Source organism: Alosa pseudoharengus, unplaced genomic scaffold (genome assembly GCF_046254945.1).
Source record: "Alosa pseudoharengus isolate Yale_2024_CS ecotype anadromous, Long Island Sound unplaced genomic scaffold, YU_APseudo_1.1 YU_APseudo_1.1_scf_9, whole genome shotgun sequence".
Classification (NCBI taxonomy): domain Eukaryota; kingdom Metazoa; phylum Chordata; class Actinopteri; order Clupeiformes; family Clupeidae; genus Alosa; species Alosa pseudoharengus.
Window position 1 is genome coordinate 9,847,139 of NW_027468881.1, and position 23,647 is coordinate 9,870,785.

The 23,647-nt window shown below is 41.5% G+C and overlaps 1 protein-coding gene across 1 annotated transcript; it reads left to right on the forward strand.

Moving 5' to 3' along the window:
* The first annotated feature begins 317 nt into the window (after window positions 1-317).
* On the forward strand, window positions 318-12,264 carry slc17a9b (solute carrier family 17 member 9b). The gene is made up of 13 exons (XM_076277545.1): window positions 318-1,205; window positions 2,055-2,252; window positions 3,692-3,831; window positions 5,252-5,351; window positions 5,598-5,728; window positions 6,126-6,222; window positions 8,193-8,289; window positions 8,545-8,632; window positions 8,909-8,943; window positions 9,032-9,147; window positions 9,669-9,724; window positions 9,931-9,960; window positions 10,445-12,264. Exons 1-13 carry the CDS (start codon window positions 1,075-1,077, stop codon window positions 10,621-10,623), a joined length of 1,398 nt encoding a protein of 465 aa, XP_076133660.1. The 5' UTR covers window positions 318-1,074; the 3' UTR covers window positions 10,624-12,264.
* Window positions 12,265-23,647: the final 11,383 nt, after the last annotated feature.

The following is a 23,647-nucleotide window of genomic DNA, read 5'->3' on the forward strand; positions in this document are numbered from 1 at the left end:
TAAACCATAACCGATGAAGTTAAACTAACTTTCAAAACAATATATTGAGTTCAGAGTTTTCTCGTCGTTTACACAACACATCCCTGATGAAGAAGGTGATTGATACTAACATAGTCAAAATAGAACAGACAAAAAAAAGCAATACAGAAATGTTGCCAATTTAGTATTTGAAATGGACCACAGTCTAAGTAGCTACAGATGTCTTCTGTTCCACTACATGTGGGGACAAACACCCAATAATGGAACATTAGGCACGTGGACTAACAACAAACCCCGCCATGCCATATATTTATGCAGCACAAGCAGGAATGATGACAGCATACAGGACCAGCAGCACAAACGTAGTCTCCGCGCACAATATTGTATTCTGCCGTAGGTATAGCTGGTCGTGGGACATTAACTAATGCCTAAATGCGAATGTATTTTCCGTGGATCGCCAAACAAGTAACAAATAAACAATTTGATTCCGACAGGGATGTTTCCTGCCGTGTCATTCGAGCATCCTTTTCGCGTTGTTTTATCAGACGTTAGCTAGCAACTGATAGAAACTCGCAGATTCACCTTGTGATGGACGTATCACTTCCGACTGTGTATTGAAATAATTTATCAACATTGCTTAGTCAACATGAAGGACATACTCAACAAACTCAATAACATTACATCGTTGGGCACTGTGAGTATATGTTCTTTCTTTGCTATATTTGCGTTGTTTTGGAAGGGGCTGAGTCACGTTACTTCCTGATTGAACCTACCGTCGGCAGGAGGAACTGCGTGGCTGCAAAGAAAAAAAAACTGACACGTGGATTTACCATCACTTGTAGGAAAAGAACAGCTGGCACTCCGGTTGAGCTTGTCTCTAAGTTGTGCCTCAAGATAAGCGTTCTTTTGCCATGTGAAATACTGTTCAGCTGTTCAAAGTTGAGCTGTTTGGAGGGAATGCCACGGAATCATCTCAGGAGTAACGGGCTTTCTTTTCCCCTTTCGAAAATTAACTAGTTAACGTTACAGTTACCTGTGCTAAATCTGGTCTGTTCGAGTGGGGATCGCATCGTAAACAAGAGTATTTGTCATTGAATGGCAATTCTACAAAAACATGGAAAGAACTCTAGTCCAGACTTGGCAAGTCTTAAAGAAAACCCTGCCGACAGTTTCGGGACAGCAGGATGCCAAAAGAAGTGGGCAGAGTCAAGTTCACATTGGTCGAGGTGAGCATTATTAGCTTTCCTGCTAATTAATTAACTCGCTAATTGTCTATTTTGATTTTCATGATGCATTTTGTGTTGATAAATATATGTATATGTACATGTACAAATACAAATGGAGCGATCAATTGTTGTAGTTAAGTGTTGTAGCAATGTAAGTGGAGCAAAGCAACTGTAAATTCGATTATAAACTTAAACTAAGATTGTGGCTATAGTATTATAATAAGGTTACCTCACGAGAGTGAACTTGTAATAGATCCAACAGGCAAAGTAAGTTTAACTTGGGCTTGTTCATACAGGCATGTAGTGCCTTGCAGTTAACGTTAGTCATCTATTGCTTGTCCAAAAACCGAGTTTTTAAGAACATGTCCTAATGTCATGAATGATTTAAGGTCTGTATGAACATTATTTTGAAATGCACTTGAGTATGTCTTCTTGATACATTTTCTGTGTTTGTGTGTGTGTCTGTGAACATGCACTCACAAGACAGTAATTTAATAGCCATACCGCCAGTAGTCTGAGTCTTGTGAGTCTCATTTCTGGTACAAACCTAGGTCAGACCTCTTAGGGCTGCATCATTTGTGGAAAAAGGTTTGTTCATACAAAGATGTAAAATGATTGACAAACTTAAGGGTTTCGTACATGTCAGTATTGAAACATATCCCCATATGTCTTAAGTGGTACGTGTCACTGTCAGTCAATTTCATACAGTCATTCATAATCATCTTATCATTCATACTGTAGAACTAAGGACCCCTTATCTGTCTGCAACAATCACAGCCATTTATGCATGATTCTCCACATTCTTTAATGTGTAAAGTGTCTTTTGCCATATTTTTGCTCTGCCAACAGGCCGGTAGCCCGGGTATGGACTGTGGTGCTTCTGTTGGGCACCTGCCTGCTCTACTGTGCCCGCGTGGCCATGCCAATATGTGCGGTCACCATGGCAGAAAAGTTCAAATGGAGCAAGAGGGAGTCGGGCATGGTGTTGGGCAGCTTCTTTTGGGGTTACTGCTTCACTCAGGTCATCGGGGGCTACATCAGTGATAGGTAAAGCTGTCCGTCCATAGTGTCCCAACTGTGAATGTGTAAATGTCAGACGGGCAGGTGTTAATGTTATGGCCATACAGGTTGCACAGGTGTTTTAGGCGTGGATAGAAAATTACTAGTGAAAGGCAGGGCTATGTTTTCCACTAGATAGCTACAGACATGCACTTTTTTCCAAGCCACAGTTAAACATGGTGGTTTCAGACACACAAGGCAAAACAGTTGAATGATGTAATTTCACCGGCTGATGTTGGCTCCAAAAGGCAAGGCAGGAGAGGGTGAATGATTAAATGAGAGGAAGCCAAGATTAACATGCTAGCCTATAGCTCTGTCTTAGTATAGTGAAGCGAATAAAGAACTTTTAAAAGAAAAGCATCTTGTTGAGAGACGGTTTGACTGTCAGCACAGGGAAATTATCACATTAGCCTCTGTCTAGTTGGACTTGCCTCTATTCATGTATAACAGGATGTGACTAAGTGTTCTTGGTTAACGTCTGGTGGCTGTAGACCGTGCATTAGCATTCAACATCTTTTCCTGGCCATTGTTTATGAGTGGGTGTGTTCACAACAACAGAGATACTGGGTCTCTACTGTAGGGTGCAGGGAGCAGGCCTGCAGCTTTTCTAAATATGCTGTTGTTGCCCTAGGCTTTTGCTCAGAGTTGTAAGATTTTTAAGATCATGCTGCATAATGCTTTTAAGAAAATCCTTTTTTGTTGTTGTTATTGCTGACAAGTCAAAATATATATTTATTTTTATCAATTTATGAAACTCAGCCCAGTGAGTAAAGCAGCACTTTTAGATGATGGTTGAAAAAATGCCTGAAGATGTAGGTTAGTCTTGGTTTCTTCCTTAACTTAGCTTATGTTATATTCGAAAAGCCTCTTCTTTTAAAAGAAATTCCAATAGAACATGCCTGATGATGGCATTCCTCACATCTCTCATGTCTTTGACATTTGTTTTTAAGCTGATTTGTAGGATTAATCATCTGAACACAATTGTGCTCACTGAAAAAATATGTTAATTGTCAGCTGACTGGTTCAAGTACTTGAATGCATTTTAGTCAAAAATAAGCCCTTTCTCTACTGTGGTCACATAAAAGTGGACTTACACATTCTGATATCACAGACTAGTGGGCAGCACAATTGTGCTTACTGAAAATATGTTCATTGCCAGCTGACTGGTTCAAATACTCAAATGAATGCCCAAAAAGGAATTATTAAGTCAGTTAGAATGCCCATAAAGGAATACAGTTAGAATGACTATGTGTTCAAAAAGTCATTTTACAGCTAATGGTAGTAGGTAAGACGATTAGTCTTAATCAAGAGAACAGATATTTATTAAAATGTATGTTAAATAATTGAATAACGCTTGATGCCTGACCACATTTAAATGTATATGATGCCATTCCATTGGCCCTCTGACCATGCTGTGTTGTTCTCAGGGTGGGCGGTGAGAAGGTCCTACTGCTGTCGGCCGCTGCGTGGGGAGCCATGACGGCCTTCACCCCGATCCTGGCCCACTTCTGCTCGCAACCCATCGTCTCCATGACCCTGGCTCGCTTCCTCATGGGACTGCTCCAAGGTGAGGGGCTGGTGTGGGGTAGGGGCGGCCTGGTAACACAGTTCATGAATTTGGTTTGGGGAACCGTCCAAATTATGGGCAATAGTGTATTTTTGTTTTGTGACTTGTTCTAACCTTCACTGAGAGGCTGTTTTATACTGGTCTGTATAAATCCCTTGATGTTTCAGAGAACAGTAGTGATTATTAACATGAATTAGATCTGTTAATCATGTCTTGCAAGCTATTCTGGATTTAGAGTATGACAAATATTTAAATGATCCTGCCTCTAAATGTGATGTGAAAAACAGCGAGAGCTCTTTGCATGAAGTGAAGTGTTCCCTGTTACACCATATCATCATATCAAAGAAACACAACACGATTTCTAGCCACAACCACTTGAAGATGTCCCCTTGAAAGCCCAGATTTGCTGTATGTGTTGAGTGACAGTAAATTAAACTCTAGGGCCCAACTACCAGAAAGGAATGCACAGTCAAAACAAAACAATAAAACCATATTGAACTGACACTATTGATCACGATGAACACTATGTTCAATGACTAGCACTCATAAAATGTTATTTACTAAACACCACAGTCATGTACCATATGTGAGTTGTGACATATTCGCTGAGTATATACTAACAATGGCGGATGTTAAAAGCTAGGAAAAGGAACCCCATGCTATCTTGGAGTGGACAGTTTTTCCATCCTGATAGAAGAAGTGCAAGATAAAGATTTGCACAGATCCATGCCTGCGGAATGCAAACAGAGAGGAGAAGACACTGATATGAAATGGCTTCAGATAGGAGAGTCTGCCTGGGCTGTTTGATATGGCCCTCTATTGTTTAGTTTTCTTTACCTCCAGGGCTGGCCTGGTGTGAAGCACCTGTGTAACGCTCCTTTTTTTTATCAAATCATGTTTGATTGCTTCCAGATTAAGTCAGAGTTGCACACTTGAATATGTATTTACTCACTGTCATCTCACCAATTTTCTTGGTCTGATTGTAGTGAAACTGAATTGGCTGCAGAAGTCAAGTGTTTTTCACGGTCTGCTGCAGACAAGCTATGCTCTTGGACAAATGCTTTCAGCCATTTGCCTCCACAAAGTTGTATTTCTTTATTTTTGTTTGTTTTGATTTGGGGAGAGGGGGTTGTGGGCATGTAAAGTAGAGGAGATGTTGTATGTGACCTCTTCTGATCTGAAATAAAGAGCAGCCTACCAGGTTCGCTCTGAGTATTAAACACTTTAATTTGAGAGGACCCAGTGTGTGTCAGTAGTAGTCGTAATCAAATCGATTCGGTGTAATGAGATGAAGCTATGGTGCTCGTGCCTGCTCTTGACTACTTAGGGACTGTGGGGCAGGCTTTTGGCTTGGTGTGCTTTACTGCCTGAGAAGGTATGACTGTGATAAATCTATGTCCTTGTCCCGTGTCCTGTGCAGGTGTGCACTACCCCTCCCTGGCCAGTCTGTGCTCTCAGAAAGTGGTGGAGAGTGAGAGGGGCTTCCTCATGAGCACCGTGGGCAGTGGCTCCTACCTGGGGTTAGTCATTCACACCCTCACTTTCTCACCTTCACACACACACACACACACACACACAGTCTTTCTGTAGTGTAGCGATGCAGAGTGCACAGGCATAGCAGTAACATTGATTGCATGCTGAAAATGTGTGCCTTATGAAATTGTTTTCTTTCTCAAGCTGTACTTTCATTATCAGTAATGTAGAAATGGTCCACTTCGGTGGCTCACTGTGTGATATTAAGCTGTGTTTTGGTCTATGTTGGGTAGGACCCTGGTGATTGGAGGGGCAGGTTCGCTGATGTTGGATCTGTATGGCTGGGAGAGTGTGTTCTACATCGCCGGCCTACTCTCGGTCCTCTGGGCCTACTGCATGTGGAAGTATCTGCTGAAAGGAGAGGGTACGAAGTGTGTGTGTGTGTGTGTGTGTGGATGTGGGGGGGGGTTAGCAGTACTAGCAGTTGGTGTGTATGCACTCATTTGTGAGCTTGTGTGTGTGTGAGTGTATATTCCATTATTGTATTACTGCACAAACACACACAAGAAAACTAGTCTCTATATTTATGTTTTTGTACTTGTACTCTGCACAATGACAATACAGTTGAATCTAATCTAATCCAATCTAATCTAATCTATATTCATGTCTGTATAAAGCACACGTAATGACATGCTCCTTATTTAGAAGAATTGTATGAGCTCAAGTTAAAGCCTACTCTCTGGATGGTAGCTAGATGTATGTGGGTGACCACTGAAGAGGAATTTTAAGACTGATGCCTTCGTGTTTGTCTACTCCCACAGGTCCGATCATCACTTTGGAGTCCCTGGGTAGTCGAGGCCCCCAGTCCAAACTGTCCCGGAGGAACTGGCTGCGCCTTTTTAAACAGCCTGCAGTCTGGTGTGTGTGGGTGTGTGTGTAGTGTGAGTGTGTAAAAGTGGTTGATAAAACAGGTGATGGCTGAATTTCAGGAGAAGCATAAGCTGCAACCAGTATTAGCCGCCTGTAAAGAGAGCCTGCAGCTTTGTCTGTCTGCATGTGTGAACTGCTCTTCGAACAGAAGTCTGCATAGTTGTTGAAAACACTGGCTGACCAGTGCACAGCTCATCCCAGCAGATGCATTACTCATAAAGAGGCCCTTATTCTCATGCACTATTTATAGCGTTCAGCAGAAATGCTACTGATCTGCTAAGCCTCCAGTGACTAAAGAGGTAGGATTTCCCCCCGTGAGAATGGCTGCAATGCTTTTTCTGCTGAGCTTCTGCACACCGGACAGGCTGAATGTCACCACTGTAATGTGAGGTATGGATTTAGCTGTCATGGCGCGTTTTGTAAGAGCAAATTGAGTCCATTTTTAGATACAACTCTGCACAGAAGTTGGTTGGCTGTATTGCTATTGTGAACATTTTCGTCAGGCTCTATGTCAGGCTTGGCTTGGCTGCCCTTTAGGCCCTATGTCTAGAATTGACCTTTGACCTTTGACCTTGGCTATGTGGTTCTTCCAGGGGTTCAGGATTTGATCGGTTAGCTTCAGCCACTTAGCATGGCATTTGGCCGCCGACATTTTTGAAAACATGGCGTTACATGGTTGCAACTTCCGGCACCAGTTTTTACATGCTGATTGATAGATGACAGCTCATGCACGAGTTTAGTGTTGGGCACGAGCGTCCTCGCGCGTCCATGTTGGTTTGCATTTCTGGAAGACGACAAATAAAACAACTAACTACTTGGATTAAGCTACTGATACTTGACTTAATGCCTACATGGTTTAGGCTGTATTACCGGACTTTGTGGTAAATAAAAGAAAAATGTTAATGTTGTCATATTAGGCTATATTTGCCGTATATGCCAAGTAATTACCTTAAAGTAACTGACTATGACCATACACTTTGGCAGATGCATAGCAATGACCTATATCCAATTATTAGCCTACTCATTGCGTTGTGTATGAAGACTATTTTAAGCACAGGCTGTAGTTCTGTAGAACGCAACGTCTGGATCATATAACCTGTCTCCCCAAGTGATTTAAAACGAAATAAATGTCAATTACTTATTTCGTTTGCTTTCTTGCAACATTGACATGATTAGGCTATGCATTTGATTTAAATGTTCAGGCTGCCAGTCGAGGCAAAAGCCAAATGTCCAACAACAGTTGCAGACTCTATGCCTGCTCGAACCACAATACCCGAGGGATGTGCGCTTCTATCGGAAGTTTAACTTGCGTTGGCTTCATTTCGTCTGCCTGCAAATGTAACCTAGGCTTAACAAGCTGCAAATTCACAGTGGGTGCAGCAAAAATCCCAGCTATCCACACGTTTCCTACATACCATGTCTACTTAATTAATAGTCATTTTCGTTGGATAGCCTATTGCGTAATAGGCCTACAACCTGTCCAAATATAGTATTTAGGGATTATTATTTGTGAAGCCTAAAGTGACAATATTGATTCGCATCGTTTATTATCACATATGAACATCACATTAAATAACCTAGGACTTCAGAGACAGGGCAAACTTTACCACCATTCGCAAAATGTTATCCCAACCAATTAAATGAATTTGCGCTTATAACGAGGTGAAGCGCGTTCCAGAACAACTTCTTTTCCTCTGAGGGAATGTCCAATCTTCATCAACGACATACCGTTGTACCTTACGTTGTCTCCGTCTGTAACGTGGAATCTAATAGGCTAATTCTAGCTGGTGCCGGAAACGAACACCCATGAAACGCCATTTTCGTAAAAATGGCTGCGTCAATTTCATGCTTTTTTGGCTGAAGTAGCTAGCCTAGCATGGGCCATTGAAATGAATGGGGGCGGGACTTAAGTCACTCTCTCCAGTTATATATAATACCTCCATGGGTTCTTCCTCTAGTGCTGTCATTGTCACACACCTCTGCACCGCCAGCACCTTCTTCACACTGTTGTCATGGCTGCCAACCTACTTCAAGGACACCTTCCCAGATGCCAAGGTTACCTTTAAAGCTAATCACCTGATTATAAGTGCAATGATTTACTTAAAAAACATGTTATACTTGCATTTAAATTGTATAGTTACTCAATAGTGGTAGAGTGAGATTGTGTGGGAGAGTTAGAGAGTGTGTAGGAAGTAAAGATTATTACATGTGAGCAGTGGTGGAAATAACAAAGTGATGATGACTGTGATTGGGGATACACCTTAAAACACTTTTGTCTTTGTTTGTGTGTGTGTGTGTGTTTGCCTTTAGGGATGGGTGTTTAATGTGATCCCATGGTTTGTGGCCATTCCCTCCTCGCTGTTCAGTGGCTGCCTCTCGGATCACCTCATTAGCCAAGGTCTGAGCTCCAGTTCCTTTTGTCTACCTGCCTGCCTGTCGGTCATTCTGTATGTATACCCTCTTTCCCCTGGTAGCAGTGTAAGTTGCTTTATGGATGGTTGACTCTCAGTTGTACTGACATATAATGGTAATTGGTGTGGGTGTCCCTTTTGTGGACTTCTGTCATATATAACTGTGTTATGGTCCATAAACAGTAGGCCAGCACAGCTTTAACAGTCCCATAAAAGCGGTTGAGTCTGAGTTTTATTGATCTCTCTCTTCCTCCCTCTTTTAGGTTTTGACACGGCCTCAGTCAGGAAGCTGATGCAGGTAAGTGTGGCCAACAGATAGGAAATAGTGTCCCTGATTATAAGATAGACCAGCTATCAATGTCCATTCTTGTCCCCCCCTTTCTCAGTTCTTCTCCATGGGCGTCTCTAGTGTCTTCACATTGTTTCTGTGCGGCACTACCACATTCCCCACAGCTGTGGCCTTCGTCTCGGCCACCATGGGCCTCACCACCTTCAGCCACAGGTACGCCCACATCTACTGTACCCATACCCTTTTGGGTCAGTAGTTAGACTGAGAGAGAATTACAGTAAACAGAAGCTATAGGTATCCTGCCAGAACTGCTGTGCTACAATGCAGTAACCTGTGCCAGTGTGTGGATAGAATAGTTTTAGTGTAGTTTTAGTTCTGTAAAGTTGCTGTTTTGGCTGACTGTCAAGAAGAATTTGATCAAGTATTGGGTGTCTTTTTCCATAGCTTGAAGCTTGCAACTAAAAGACATTTGGTTTATTTCTCAGGCACTCCGTCAAGGCAGTGCAGATTAGATAGATTAAAGTATAGATTAAAGCTATCAGCTTAGTGTTTTATTAAATAAATCACAAGCTATGGAATGGCTGAAGGGAGGCCGTTTTGCTCAGTCATCATGGTTTAATGTACACATGAAAATGCTGCCTGTTTGCTAAATACTTGGTCTTCCTCTGAATGATATTGATGATGTATATGAATAATGTGCTTCCCTCGGTCACATCACTTACTCCGTGCTGTAGCGGGGTGTCTGTGAACGTTCAGGACCTCGCCCCGTCCTGCGCAGGAGCTCTTTTCGGTGAGTTGGTGCCATCTGTGAGGCACATGTTTCCCCTGGAGCACACGCTCCCATTCACACACCCGTCTGAACAAGGCTGGCATTGTGTGTCCCTCACTCTGAGCTTTTTCATCATTGCTTCGCTGGCATGACTTAAAATGTTTGTCTAAATATGGCTTCCTCACTGACTGTGCTCCTCTCTCCTCTCTCTCTCTCTCTCTCTTCAGGTGTCATGAATACCTGCGGTGCATTTTCAGGTAAGACCCAATCAGCTGAAGAGTACTGAATATGTTCCCAACTGATGTGTCATCATAGTACCAGAGAAAAGAAAAGAGACGTTGCTTCATCTCCTGTGAAAGATCCGTGGCAAAAGAAAAAACAGAACGATGAAAAATCAATGGAGTCATAGCTGTCTGTGGGGAAAGTAGTGTCTGCCAAACAGCCTCTTACCACAAATATTCCAAAGCGGAGTTAAATGAGCTAATTAGATTTGGGCCATAGCATTTACGCTGATGAATGCAGATTTATTTTTGATCTTTCATGTGAGGAACTCTAAACAGAATCCCACCTTTTTTCTTTACTGTGTGTGTGTGTGTGTGTGTGTGAGAATTGTGTGTATCCTTTTAAGACATATTTTCATAGTCCACCATTCTATGCAAAGGTAGGCTATTCTATCAGTTCCTCTCTTTCTGTGTCCTCTGCTTAACTGTGTATGTGTGTATGTTTTTGTTTTCTCCTCAGGGGTCATCATGGTGTATTTGGCGGGGTATCTGATCGAAGCCACAGGCTCCTGGGCATCAGTCTTCATGCTCATCACAGTGATCAACCTCCTGGGCCTCGCTATCTTCCTGGCCTTCGCTGAGGCCAGGCGGGTGGACATCGATGGTGCCAAGGCCCGTTACCACAACATCCACATATGAGCTGAGGGGCCAGGCAGGCTGCATTCAGCCTCCTTGTGTTTGAGGGTGTCTTGAGGTCACAGTAGACAACTCTGGGTGTTCATGGGAACTTTGAGGGGTTTCCCCCCCCAAGAGCACTAGATAATAACACAATAGCACTGAAGGGAGGGACCGATGAGCTGCTGTGGTAACGCTTCACATAGTGTTCTTTTTTTTTTGTTACACACACACACAAAGCAGAAACACACACACATACCACACTCACATGATTCATTGTCATTTTCAGAAAACAAAGACAATGCCAAATGTCATTCCGTTTAATCCTAGCTTTGCGATTTGTTTATGTTTTGTTTAGATGGGCTTGTTTGGAATGAATAGAGCTCAGTCGCTGGGTAAGAATGGGCCACCAAGTAGTCCCTTCAAATTCGGCACTCAATCAGACATCACACACTCACCAACACACAAATGCGCAAACACATGTCTTATACACAGCTCATGTGCAAACAAACTACATACACTAGTCTCTAGTTACAGTCGCTCCTAGTGAAAGAGGACCCCATGCATTTAAGAACTTAATCTATAAAGCTTTACCATCCACACACACCATCACATTGATATTAATTTATTTTACATTTGAAAGTAAATAGCATTTAGATGTCAACAAATTCTGTTAATAATAATTATATCATCAACATATCTGTGAACTTAATCACCATACTTTGATTTTCTTTTGAATTAAGACAAAGAGTCTGAGTCATGTCTGACATTGTTCTTATGAATCATTTTGTATCAGATAGTCATCAGAAGTGATTTTATGGTGATTACAGGGGCATGATATTCACAAATACCTCAATTATATCATTATTTTGAAATTATTTGAATTACTTTGAATTGTTTTGTAATGGTTTAAGCAGAGAATGTTTTCTCATGGACAGCAAAGTCTGCACATTCATATTTATATTTCCATGTCAGTCAAAGTTATGTAAAAAGTGTTTACAAAGTGCACACTGACAAGAGGTTTGTCTTGTTTAGATTTGAAACTAGGAGGCCTGATTTCACCCTGGCTGCCTCTGGGTGGTACTCTCTTCTCAACAAAGAAAGCTCACAGTTGTAATGAGCTTTAACTCTGGCCAGAGTAGACCAAATGATCGTTCAGTTGTCAGCCAGTTTATGAAACACACATTAGCATTGCTTTTTATTAGACATCTGGTCAGTTGCCGGCCATCTCAGGAGTTGACCTCTGTCAGAGAGTAATGTCGCATGTTAACATGGTGGTCTTTTGGAAGCAGTAGAGATGGGGAGGGGGTGGGGGATATTAGAGCAGTGAGCTAAAGATAAAGCAGTTTGGTATTTAGCTTTACACCAAAGCCTGAAGTGTATGGCTGGCTTTATTTAAGTGAATGGGGTTGAGGGAACCACTTATGCAATGCAGTTACTGTGGATGTGTCCAGAGGTGGAATGGTCGAGTTATAGAAATGCTTGCAGATCCTCTCTTGATTTAAATAATGGTTTATCCCAGTTGCATCTGGAATTTGGCTTAATTAACTTAGAGGATGGTACGTTGTGTTGTTGAGTTGTTAATGTTATGACCAAAATATATGTACTCAAGTCCATGTTTTTGCCAATGTATTTCTTTTTTTAATTAAGTTTGGGGGGGGGGGGGGGGGGGGTAATAATATCTATATATCTATATTTATGGCAAAATCCAAAGCAGTCAATCAAATGCTCTCTAGCATTCTTAATCACATGATGAGAGATTCCAGGCCAGGTTCTGTTTTTGACCAATAGCAATATCATTGTCTTGGTATCCCTTAAAGCCTCTTGTTCAGTTGTGTAACATTTTATGTGTGGGTTATTTCTTGGGGCACATACCCATTGCAACCAGAGCTGTTTTTGCTCTTGAATGTTTGAAGAATATTGTAACGCAAATACAACAGACCAAAGAGTTGGAAAACAGAGAGGCCGTGGTTACTGATTCACTTGATTACTAGTTACATGTTGTAGCTTTTGTCAAACTCGTGCTGAGACAAACCTTAGTCTCTGTAAACACATCCCAGTGTAAAACTGAAAAGGGGGGGAAACAGAGATGGTCTAAAATCTGGCACAGGAGTCTCTCCAACCAGAACAATAACCTCTTTGAACTGAAATCCTAGTTCCATGTCTTGCTAAATAAGATTTTATCAAAGGTTATGGGGAGCAGTGTTCCATACAAAAGCATGCCACTGCCACCATTTTGTGAAGGCAATGCCGGCTTTGGCATTTTAAATGAATGGGTAAGAGTTACAGAGCCTTAAAAGGACACTGGATTGCACCTCATCAAATAACTCTTCCAAAACACAGATTTCCATTTTTTTACATACATTTCTCGCATTCCATCTCACTTTGAAATGCTCTATTATATTTCTGCAGGTGTTGATGCTTTGATTTCATGTCAAACAATTGGTCATGTGCACTTTTGTTACTCTAAAGGTCAGCTAAAGTATAGGTCATTTAGTTTTACCATAGTATTGAGGAGCTTTATGCATTACAGCTGAGGAGAGAATGAGGCAATAGAAAACTCCTTCAGAAGTCAAAATAGAAGGGTGTGTACACAGTAAATGCCTATACTCACTGATGCACACTCACACACACACACATGGTAGGCCGTGCTGTCTTTATAGAATTCTATATAGATTACATGTAAATTTCTATGTTCATCTATGAATAGTGCTGAAATATAGGGTGCTATTTGAAGTGTTATAGACTTAATAACCACCTGTGCTGTTCTACGCATAAACCTACTGACCGATGGCAATTAGAAATACTGTTGACCAATACTTTGTATAATCATTTTCACATCTACAGCACTGCAGTTTTGAGACCATTTGGATATTCCTGTTTCGCCATATGGGATTTTTGTGTTTCTTTTCTTTTTACCGGTCCTTACCTATTTGTTTTTGCTTATTATTATTTGATTTGATTTGATTTATAAACATTCCATATTATGTGGATACTTGTGAAATCGTATGCCCAGTCTGAAGGTCTTCGACATGCACTGTACCACAATTTAACGCATGGCCATTTTGCAGAGCCAAGTTATGTTTAGCTATGTAAGACAAAGTGCTTCTTTTTTGTTGTACAAATATTGTGAATGTTAAGCAGAGTTATGATAAAGATGTACATAAAAATAAATGCAGTATTTCATTGCTTTGGAGGGAGAAATATGTATTTGTATACATATTTTGAATTTTCAATAAATAATATCTATATTTTATCAGCTGTATGGCATTGGTGTATGTGTTTTTTTTTTTCCCCAAAAGATACGTTCTAAAAATCCTTTTGAGAAAACACCAACTGCAGTTTTCAGTAGCTGCCACTGAGGGGCACTATAAATGTTTTAAATGACCATCATAGCTTGAGCTGAACTGAGCTGGGGCCCATTGCACAAAATTAGGATAAGGGATTAAGCCGGGATATCTTGGTTATCCTGGCTCAATTTATCCGTGATCCAGTTGCACAAACGCGGGATAGGGGGCAGCAGGATATGTTATGGTATAAGTTACCATGGCGATTTATTTTGTGGAGCTAGCCTGCTCCAGACCAGGCTAAGTTCCAGGATCTATTTAATCTCATCCCTTATCTCAGTCAGCAGTCACCACAAACGGAAACCAATAATTTTTCCACTGCCCTCTACACATTGTTATCACATATACCTAGACCCACTGTCATTATTTAAACGTTTGTGATCATTAAATAACTTTTACATACTTGCCATTCCCGACCTGCATATGCGACAATGTGACGTCACGGGAGTGCCTAACCATTTCACGCGTGGTGGTCGCGGAACTAGTTGCAATATTCTCCTTAACAGAGGTGTTGCTGTTTGTTGCTGTTGTGAGGAGGCTATCTACCTACTTCACACACAAATATTTTGAGGTGGTTAACATAATCGAAAACGCATGAAATTTAGCACACACATCAAGTGGTACAGTGAATAGACAGGGATAAAAGCTTGGCACCGGGCGTTGCCCAGGAACTCCATAGCGCCCCCTTACGTCACAGTGACTTGTGGTTGGCATATAGTTTTAGATACACACACCAAATTTGGTGGGTGTATGTAACTCCCAAAAACAAACAACTTTTGTATTAACATGCCATTAGCCACGCCCACAGGAAGTGAGGTAATTGAGATTTTGTGCGTTGTGGACATGATCGATCAATTTTAACGTACTCCTCCTAGACGGTTGATCCGATTCATGTCAAAGTTGGTATACATGATGCCGAGATGTTCCTGATTATAAATTGTGAAGCCTTTTTTTGATATGTTGTAATTTGACAAAATGGCGAAATTGTTAATTTTAATACCGTTCCACACAAACAATAAATGTGTCATAATTCTCCATGCATGGCTTGAAATGTTTTAAATTTCACAGGTCATTAAAGACCATGTTAATGATAATATTCACATGCCCATAATGCATGTTTGGCATAGCGCCACCAACTGGCAACAGAAAGAATGGCAATTATGCTGATTTCACATGATCAATTTGAACATACTCCTCCTAGACGGTTTGTCAGATTCATTTGAAATTTGGCAAACATTATGCCAAGATGTCGCTGATGTTAAATTGTGAATGGATTTTTGAATGTTGTAATATATTTGATATGATTTTAATATCTCACCACATAAACAGGAAATGTGTCATAAATCACAGTGCATTGAATGAATGGTCTGAAACTTCTCAGGTTAATAGATATCATGATTATGATGATATCCAGACACCCAATGGGCCTGCCTGGCATAGCGCCACCACCTGGCCAAGCAGGAAATGTGCCAGAAATGGAAAATGCCTTAAGTGATTGATCTGAAACTTTATAAAATATTGGATATCATTATTGTGAGAATATTCACATGCGTAATTCACAGGCCTAGCATAGCGCCACCATCTGGCCAAGCAGGAAATGTGCCAGAAATGGACAATGCCGTAAGTGATTGGTCTGAAAGTTTACAAACATTTTGGATATCATTATTGTGATGATATTCACATGGGTAATTTCAATGCCTAACATAGCGCCACCATCTGGCCAACCAACAAGTGTATCAGAAATGTTCTTTGCTTGAAATGAATGGTCTGAAATTTCTCAGGTTAATATATATTATGACTATGATGACACCCAATGGGCCTGCCTTGCATTGCGCCCCCACCTGGCCAAGCAAGTACATGTGGCAGAAAATAAAATACAAAAACAACTAGCACACGCATCAAATATGTACATTTCACACACGCACCACGTCGGTGCTTTGTTGGATTCTGACATGTCACGGGTTGCGGCCCGCAGGTGCTCGGGCCCGCCATTGCCGCTTGCGACTATATTTATTATTATTATTATACTTCCGCCATTGGAGTCTATGGCATCCCATAGAACGCCTGTCTAAAAAGTTCAGATTTTTTCGTCGAAAGTTTCGGGACACTCCACTGACCACTCACACTCATTTACGGACCTCTAAACCCAGCCGTCTAGCGCCACCAACAGGTCAAAGTTTGGCCGAAAGTTGAAAAGCTGGGTTGAAAGGTATTTGCAAGTCATTATTATTATGAAAATTAGCTCCCTGATTCAGGACCGTCCCATGATCACTCTCACCAATTTACAGAACCCTATGCCGAACACTCTAGCGCCACCAATGGGTCGAATCTGGACTCACATTCACGCATGTAACAATTGAACGGTGTGTTCGATTTTCACAAATTAAGCACCGTTGGAATCCCTGGACTGACTTGAGTTGAAAGACCCCTATTATGTCACTTTCGGCCATACTGGACCTCCGCCATATTGGATTTAGTCCAAACTCTACGAAAAGTTTCAGCGGTTACAAATTTCATCGCCGGGGTCCGGTTCGCCCTGTCGGGACTTATTTTCCCCATAATGACCAGCGTTCTATACATTATCCCTTACTTAAAACGTCTGCCATTGGAGTCTATGGCAGCCCATAGAACGCCTGGCTAAAAAGTGCAGATTTTTTGGCAGAAAGTTTCGGGACACTCCACTGACCATTCACACTCATTTACGGACCTCTAAACCCAGCCATCTAGCGCCACCAACAGGTCAAAATCTGGCCGAAAATTTAACCGCTGGGTCTAAAGTTATGAAATTAGGCACACTGATTCAGCACTGTCCCATGATCACTCTCACCAATTTCCAGAACTCTATGCCCAACACTCTAGCGCCACCAATGGGTCGAACCTGGATTGCATTCACGCATGTGACCATTGAATGGTGCGTCCGATTTTCACATATCAGGCACCGTTGGAATCCCTGGACCGACCTAAGTTCAATGACCCCTATCCTATCACTTTCCGCCATATTGGACCTCCGCCATATTGGACCTCCGCCATATTGGATTTAGTCCAAACTCTACGAAAAGTTTTAGCGGTTACAAATTTCATCCGATTTTCACAGAACTTGGAGGAGCTGATCTTCAGACCGAGCCGCACAAACGATACTGGTCAGATTTTTTAATTTCATTTTTGTTTGCTCATGACAGCCAATCAAATATGGCAATGAAGCCACCAAACAGGAAGTGGACAAACATCTAGGTGACGCTTTGAGTTAACATAACAAGACTTGATACCATTAGTCAGGACACTGTCCCAATCACTCACAGCAATTTTCATGCATATACATTGAACTCTCTAGCGCATACATGGGCAACATACGGCCCGCGGGCCACATCCGGCCCGTGGGCTTTCCCTGACCGGCCCGCGTAAGGTCCGTGAAAGAACAATAGTCAAGAGCCTATAGAGATAATGCACGCAAATCAATATCGTTGCTTTTATTTTGAAAGCGACTGCTATTTGTACGCCCATACATTTGTGCGTGGATGCATACGATGTAAATAAACACCCTCACTGATGTGCTGGTGAATAGATTTTATGCTTCTGCGTCGACACAATGCAGTTGCCTTTAAGTCGGCGTAAACCTTTCAAAGTTTTGTGTCTCTTATGTCTGCGTCGCTCACCACCGCAAAGGTTGTCAGAACGAACTCCTGCTGTTTGTTGGAGATACGAAGTGTTAATTTCAAAACGTTACTGGCAGATAGACAGTTTACATTCGGATAACCCCGTCACTGTAACCAAAATATGTCTGAGTTTATTTGCAAAGCTTATGTTAGCGAACTAGTATGATGCTACTACCCACAGGTTGCTTGAAGCAGCCGGCTCAACACACAGGGCGAGTTGACCAATCACAGTTTTGTGCATAAAGTTAAAGCAAAAACATAGCCTACATTTTTAAAATAGTTTTCTTTGTGCATGTTGATTAACTAATGACAGCCTACTATTGTCTGCTTCACATTTTCATAGTCTAATTCTGCATAGAGTTAATTTAATGATGGTAATGATTTAATGATGAAATGGTTGAGTGTTGATGAAATGGTGGCACAGGCCTATGGTTGTACTGACTCCTTCACATTTTCATGGCCTAGCCTAATCATATAGATATTGTAGTACTTTTTTATATCAGCCTTTGAAAAAAAAAATGTCAATGTCAAAAAATCATTTTCGAGAATGAGGATTAAATACTGGACATAGATTAAATAGCCTATTGCTGTTTTTCCTTGGTCTCCCTCACATTTTCATCTGTTCTTACGAGTAGTAAACAAAACCATATGATTTACTTAATGTTATACAAGAACAGAATAGAATTGGACAGAATTGAGTTCAGACTTAAGTTCAGTATTTTGGGTCCGGCCCTCCTCAACAGTCCCAGTTTGTCATGTGGCCCCTTGGGGAAATTAGTTGCCCACCCCTGAGTTAGCAGATCAGGGGTCAGTCAAGGGTCAGTGAGTTATGTGGTGTTTGTGTGCGCGACTGCGCATGCATTTGTGAGTGTGTAAGTGTTTATAAGGGATTATATGTGTTCATTGCTTTGAAGCGGTGTCGGTACAGTGAAGTTAGGTTTGACACTTTTTCCTGTTGATTTAAGGAGATGGCCTTGATCCTGAGCCTGCACCGGTTGAGGAAGAGCAACCTGATGAAGTTGTTGAAGATGATGGTCCAATCTTACCCTGTTGGAGAACTCTCTACAATCCCAATCCCATTGCTTACCCAGAATGGCAAGGCAACCTGCCAAGGCCAAATGACCTCATGTAACCTCTTGAATACTTCAAGATCTTCTTTTCTGAGGACATCCTTGATGTGATTGTCGATCAGTCCAATCTTTACGCTATGCAATGTGATCTAAATAAGCCCCTGAACCTTAAAACCTCTGAACTTGAGCAGTTCCTTGGCACTGTGTTGTATATGTCCTTGTCTGGATTGCCAGGCACCCGCATGTATTGGAGCAAGTCGAGCAGAGTGTCCCAAGTAGCCGACACTATGTCATTGAATAGATGGGAGATCATCAAAAAGTTCCTCCATTTCAGCAACAATAACAGGCAAAATGAAGACCCACTCTACAAGGTGAGGCCACTGGTGGACAGTGTTGGGAGGGTTACTTTCAAAACGTATTCCGTTACTGAATACAGAATACATGCCCAAAAATGTAATCTGTAACGTATTCTGTTACGTTACTCAATCTGAGTAACGTATTCTGAATACTTAGATTACTTCCGCATTGAATTGCATTTTATAAGTGTAGGAATGCGGCCATCAAATCCTGCTTAGGCCTACTAAACAGGCCTATTCTGGTGTGTTCTTCTGTTCCAAATGGCTGAAGTGTTAGGCCCACATAGGAGAATGTAAAGTCAACTAAGCTACCTGATACAACTTTAAAATAGCAAGGTGACCACTAAAACTACTGTACAGCAGGCGACTAGGCTAATTAAAACAAACTAAATAAATAGGCTACTTTAAGGGCGTAGCCAGAAAATATATTAGTGCCTGTGAGATTTTTCGGTGGCATCAACCCAGTACAAGAGGGGCGCATATGACAGGTGGAACGCAAATGACCTTACATTTACAGGTCATTTGCGTTCCACCTGTCATGTCATATATCTAGGCTACTGTATATCAGTGCTCTCAAAATGAACGTGATTGCGTAATGACAATCAAAAACCGCACGTTAAAATATGCTAGCCTACTCGCAAGAATAATTCTTCAGAGGCTGCACCATATAATTCATTTTAAAACGTAAATGTAGATCGATCTAATTAGAAAAAAAAATAATCCATAAAGCTATTTTAAGTTAGAATAAAAAACTTAGAATGCAGTGCCTATTTTAGAGATTGGTTTAATTGTAGGTCTAAATCAACACGTGAACTAGGCTCTGTTTATTGATTAGCAAACTGTGTAACAGATTGGCCGAAGTAGCCTGAGCTATTAATACTTGGGAAAATATCCTTTGAACAGACATCAGGAACCGCGATCAGTGAGGAACAGGAGTTAGCCTACCTCCACTTACTTTACTCCTCCGATGACGCGTCCATAATGCGCGCTGGCTGCGTTTTGAGGCTAGTGCAAGACGGCGGGGCTTGGATTTAAACATGGAAATCATAGATTGCTTTCAGGAGCTTCTGGGAAATGGAGTTGCCTTAATTTATTTAGAGAGTGAATAAACTTATGAAACAGAGAAGTATCGTCATGTAATCCATTGATTTCAACAATGTAACTGTATTCTAAATACCAACTATTTAACTTGTAACTGTATCGGAATACAGTTACTCATAATTTGTATTCTGAATACGTAACGCCGGTACATGTATTCCGTTACTCCCCAACACTGCTGGTGGATCACATGACCTCAAAGCTGATGTCCATTCCCATGGTTGAGAAGCTGGCGGTGGATGAGCAGATGGTGCCATTCAAAGGGAAGAGTAAATTAAAGCAATACCTGCCAAAAAAGAAGAAGTAGGGCTACACAATTTTTGGCAACAGGCTACCTGGGGCAAACCTGAGTCGGATTCTGAACTAAAGGAAACAGGACATGGGACCAGAAGCAGCTGTTGTTGGTGAAACCACCCTGAATGTTGTGCGGTGGTTTGATAACCGCTCAGTTACACTGTTGAGCAATTACATCGGAGCATCCCCGTTGACTGAGGTTCAGAGATGGGATCGCAAGAAAAAGGTCTTCCTCAAAGTTCCCTGTCCTGCTGTTGTGAGTGAATACAATAAGAACATGGGTGGAGTGGACCTCCTTGATTCACTCATAGCTCTCTACAGAACAAAAGTCCGTTCCAAGAAATGGTATCATTGCCTCATGTTCCACTTCTTGCCAGTTCCTCTGTTGCTGCAGAATATGAGGCAGAAAAGAAAAGAGGCCAAACTGCACCCATCCCAGTTGTCAATGTACGTCTGGATGCCACAGCCCACTGGATGGTGATGACAGAGAGGAAAGGCCGATGCAAGATCCCAGGATGCAGTGGTACTCCGAAAGTAATGTGCCAGAAATGTAATGTCCATCTCTGCTTCACAGCATCAAGCAAATGCTTTCTGTGGTTCCACACTGAATAGATATCAGCATTTCAAAAAGAGATGTTGAAACAAATCATACCTGTACATACATACAAAAATAAGAATAGGCATAATATTGCTCATCCACAAATGATACACACACTTGTTTGTGCAAACACACTTACAATCAGTTGGTCGTTGTTTTCTGTGACATGATAAAAGTTAGAATTCACTTGTTTTAGTGAAAGCTGAATAAACTGAATGAATAAATTAACTTTTTCCATAAATTTTGCATTAATCTGTGTTTTTTTTTTTATCAGTTTCACAACACAGCCTTATATAGAAAAGCTAGGCGTTTTACTACCATTGTGGCACATTGTTGCCTTGAGGCAACAAACTGATATCTGGCAGGGGGGGGGGGGGGGGTCAATTTTGTTTTTGTTTTATGTCAATAGAGCTCCCAAGCTCTCTAAAAGTAGGGCAAAACATTTTATTTCACCAAAAAGTAAAAGTCATGCCATAGAGGGTTAACAGACAAAGTCAGTTAACAGTTCACTGCAAGCTTGCTGCTGCTTCGTAATTTAATTGACAAACTTAACATATTGTGACCGCAACAAATAAACGTCCCTTTCACATACTGATGATGACAGAGATTTGTGACTCACCAAGAAACTTCTGTGGAGGATGAAACGCTGCCATCGGTTCTTCACGTTAGAATTCTAGCTGATACTTTCGTTAGCCAAATGTATCGGTTCTTCACGTTAGCTGATACTTCCGTGAGCCAAATGTATCGTTTCTTTACATTAGCAGAGACATTTCTGGTTAGCCAAATGTATTGTTTCTTTTACAGTTCACTGTTTGCTTTAGCTTTCAAGCTTCATAGGTGCATTACTGCCACCGGTTGTTTGGGAATGGAATTGCATCTCTGATCGTCGTTCTCAACAAGTTATTTGAGAGAGGTTGCTCTTCCTCAACCGGTGCAGGCTCAGGATCAAGGCCATCTCCTTAAATCAACAGGAAAAAGTGTCAAACCTAACTTCACTGTACCGACACCGCTTCAAAGCAATGAACACATATAATCCCTTATAAACACTTATCGATGATTGACGGTACAGGGGCCAGTCAGGGGCCAATGAGATTTCAGATGGGGCCCGGGCCCTTGTGGCCCCGCCCCTAGAACTGCCCCTGGGTGCAACCAAAACATAAGCAGCTCTGGCCATGTGACAAATTACACTACACATTTGGCACTGCACATATTTAACTGAGGCACTTTCAGGTTTCTATTTTTGGGAGAAATGTATTGATAATTCATCCAATAACAGTTTTAAAGGCAAAAGAGCCAGATTTTTTTGTACAGTCACAATTGGATTAAACGGGTTAAATGACAATATCCTGGCCGGACTTGTTGTCAGTGATATAAGTTTGAAATGAACATGATTTCTTAATGTCTAGTGACATATCAGGGCCATTTTATTATTAATTGAAATACATTTCTTACATATGGTTCCTTTAAGTCATGGAAGCCAAACAAGATGTGCTTAAAGGAAAAAGCAAAGTTCAGTTTTAAACTGGTGCAGAGCAGGGCCGACAGGTCTGTCCAGAATCCCTCAGACCAACAGCCGAACCAGAATATGCACTCGGGGCTTCCCCACAAAATGAACATGTGTCATCAAGGTCTTTTTTCATTCTAATGATAATGTTTGAGGGATAGTATATGAATAAGTTTATAAGTGATTTCACACACTTTATTTATTAGAGGGTATTTTAATGGAACGGCTTCAGCCCCAAGTGAAAGTCAACGCTAGTTCATGCCTGGCTATTTCTATTAAGCGCAGCCTTCATTAGCGAGGTTGATGGAATACCCCTGAGGATCAACTATGGTTGGCAAACAATCAGCTTCCGACCCTGGAGCTTGGGAGGAAGGCAGGTCGGGGAAACAGTCATTCCCAAAAAGGCCCTCTGCCAGGTGACATCAATTTACCTCTTTTGTAACCACTCAGGGCATGCTAATTGGACTGAACCAACAGGTACAGGTGCAGGGGGAACCCAAACACAGAAGAGCAGAGAATCAATCCTGCTACACAGGTAAAAGATGATGAGTAGAAGTTGTTCCAAGTTGTTCCAAGTTGTCCGTCCAATGACCATTTATTGTCACAAGATGTAGGTTATTTACAGATAATATGCATCTGTGAAGGAGAGAACCATTAGTCACACTCCAAGGCCAAGGCCTTTCATCACAGATTTGATATTGCTCCAACAAACACAGAAACACTAGAACTAATCAAGACAGACAAGTGACAAACAGTCAGTCAATCATGCATTCAAAAACAGAAACAAACGTAGATCATAACCATAATTGAACACAAAGCACATAATACCACTCTTGCCTGCTTGTAGACTAAGAAAGGATTGTCTAACTTGAAGCTTGTTGGTAGATGGACAGAGAGGATATTACAACTTGTAGCTCCGTGGTTAGACAGCATTACCAGAGACTTTCTAATGAGGAGACAGCACTCCAAAAATCCTCCATAGAAGTGCATGGGGTTAAGTTGTAACACCAATATGGCAGTTGTCTATCTTGCCCCTTCCACAGCAAAAGAGTCGACATGAATAGATGGTGCCAATCATGTGGTGTGATGTTAATACATAGTGTCAATCATGTGTTGTGATCTTGCCGC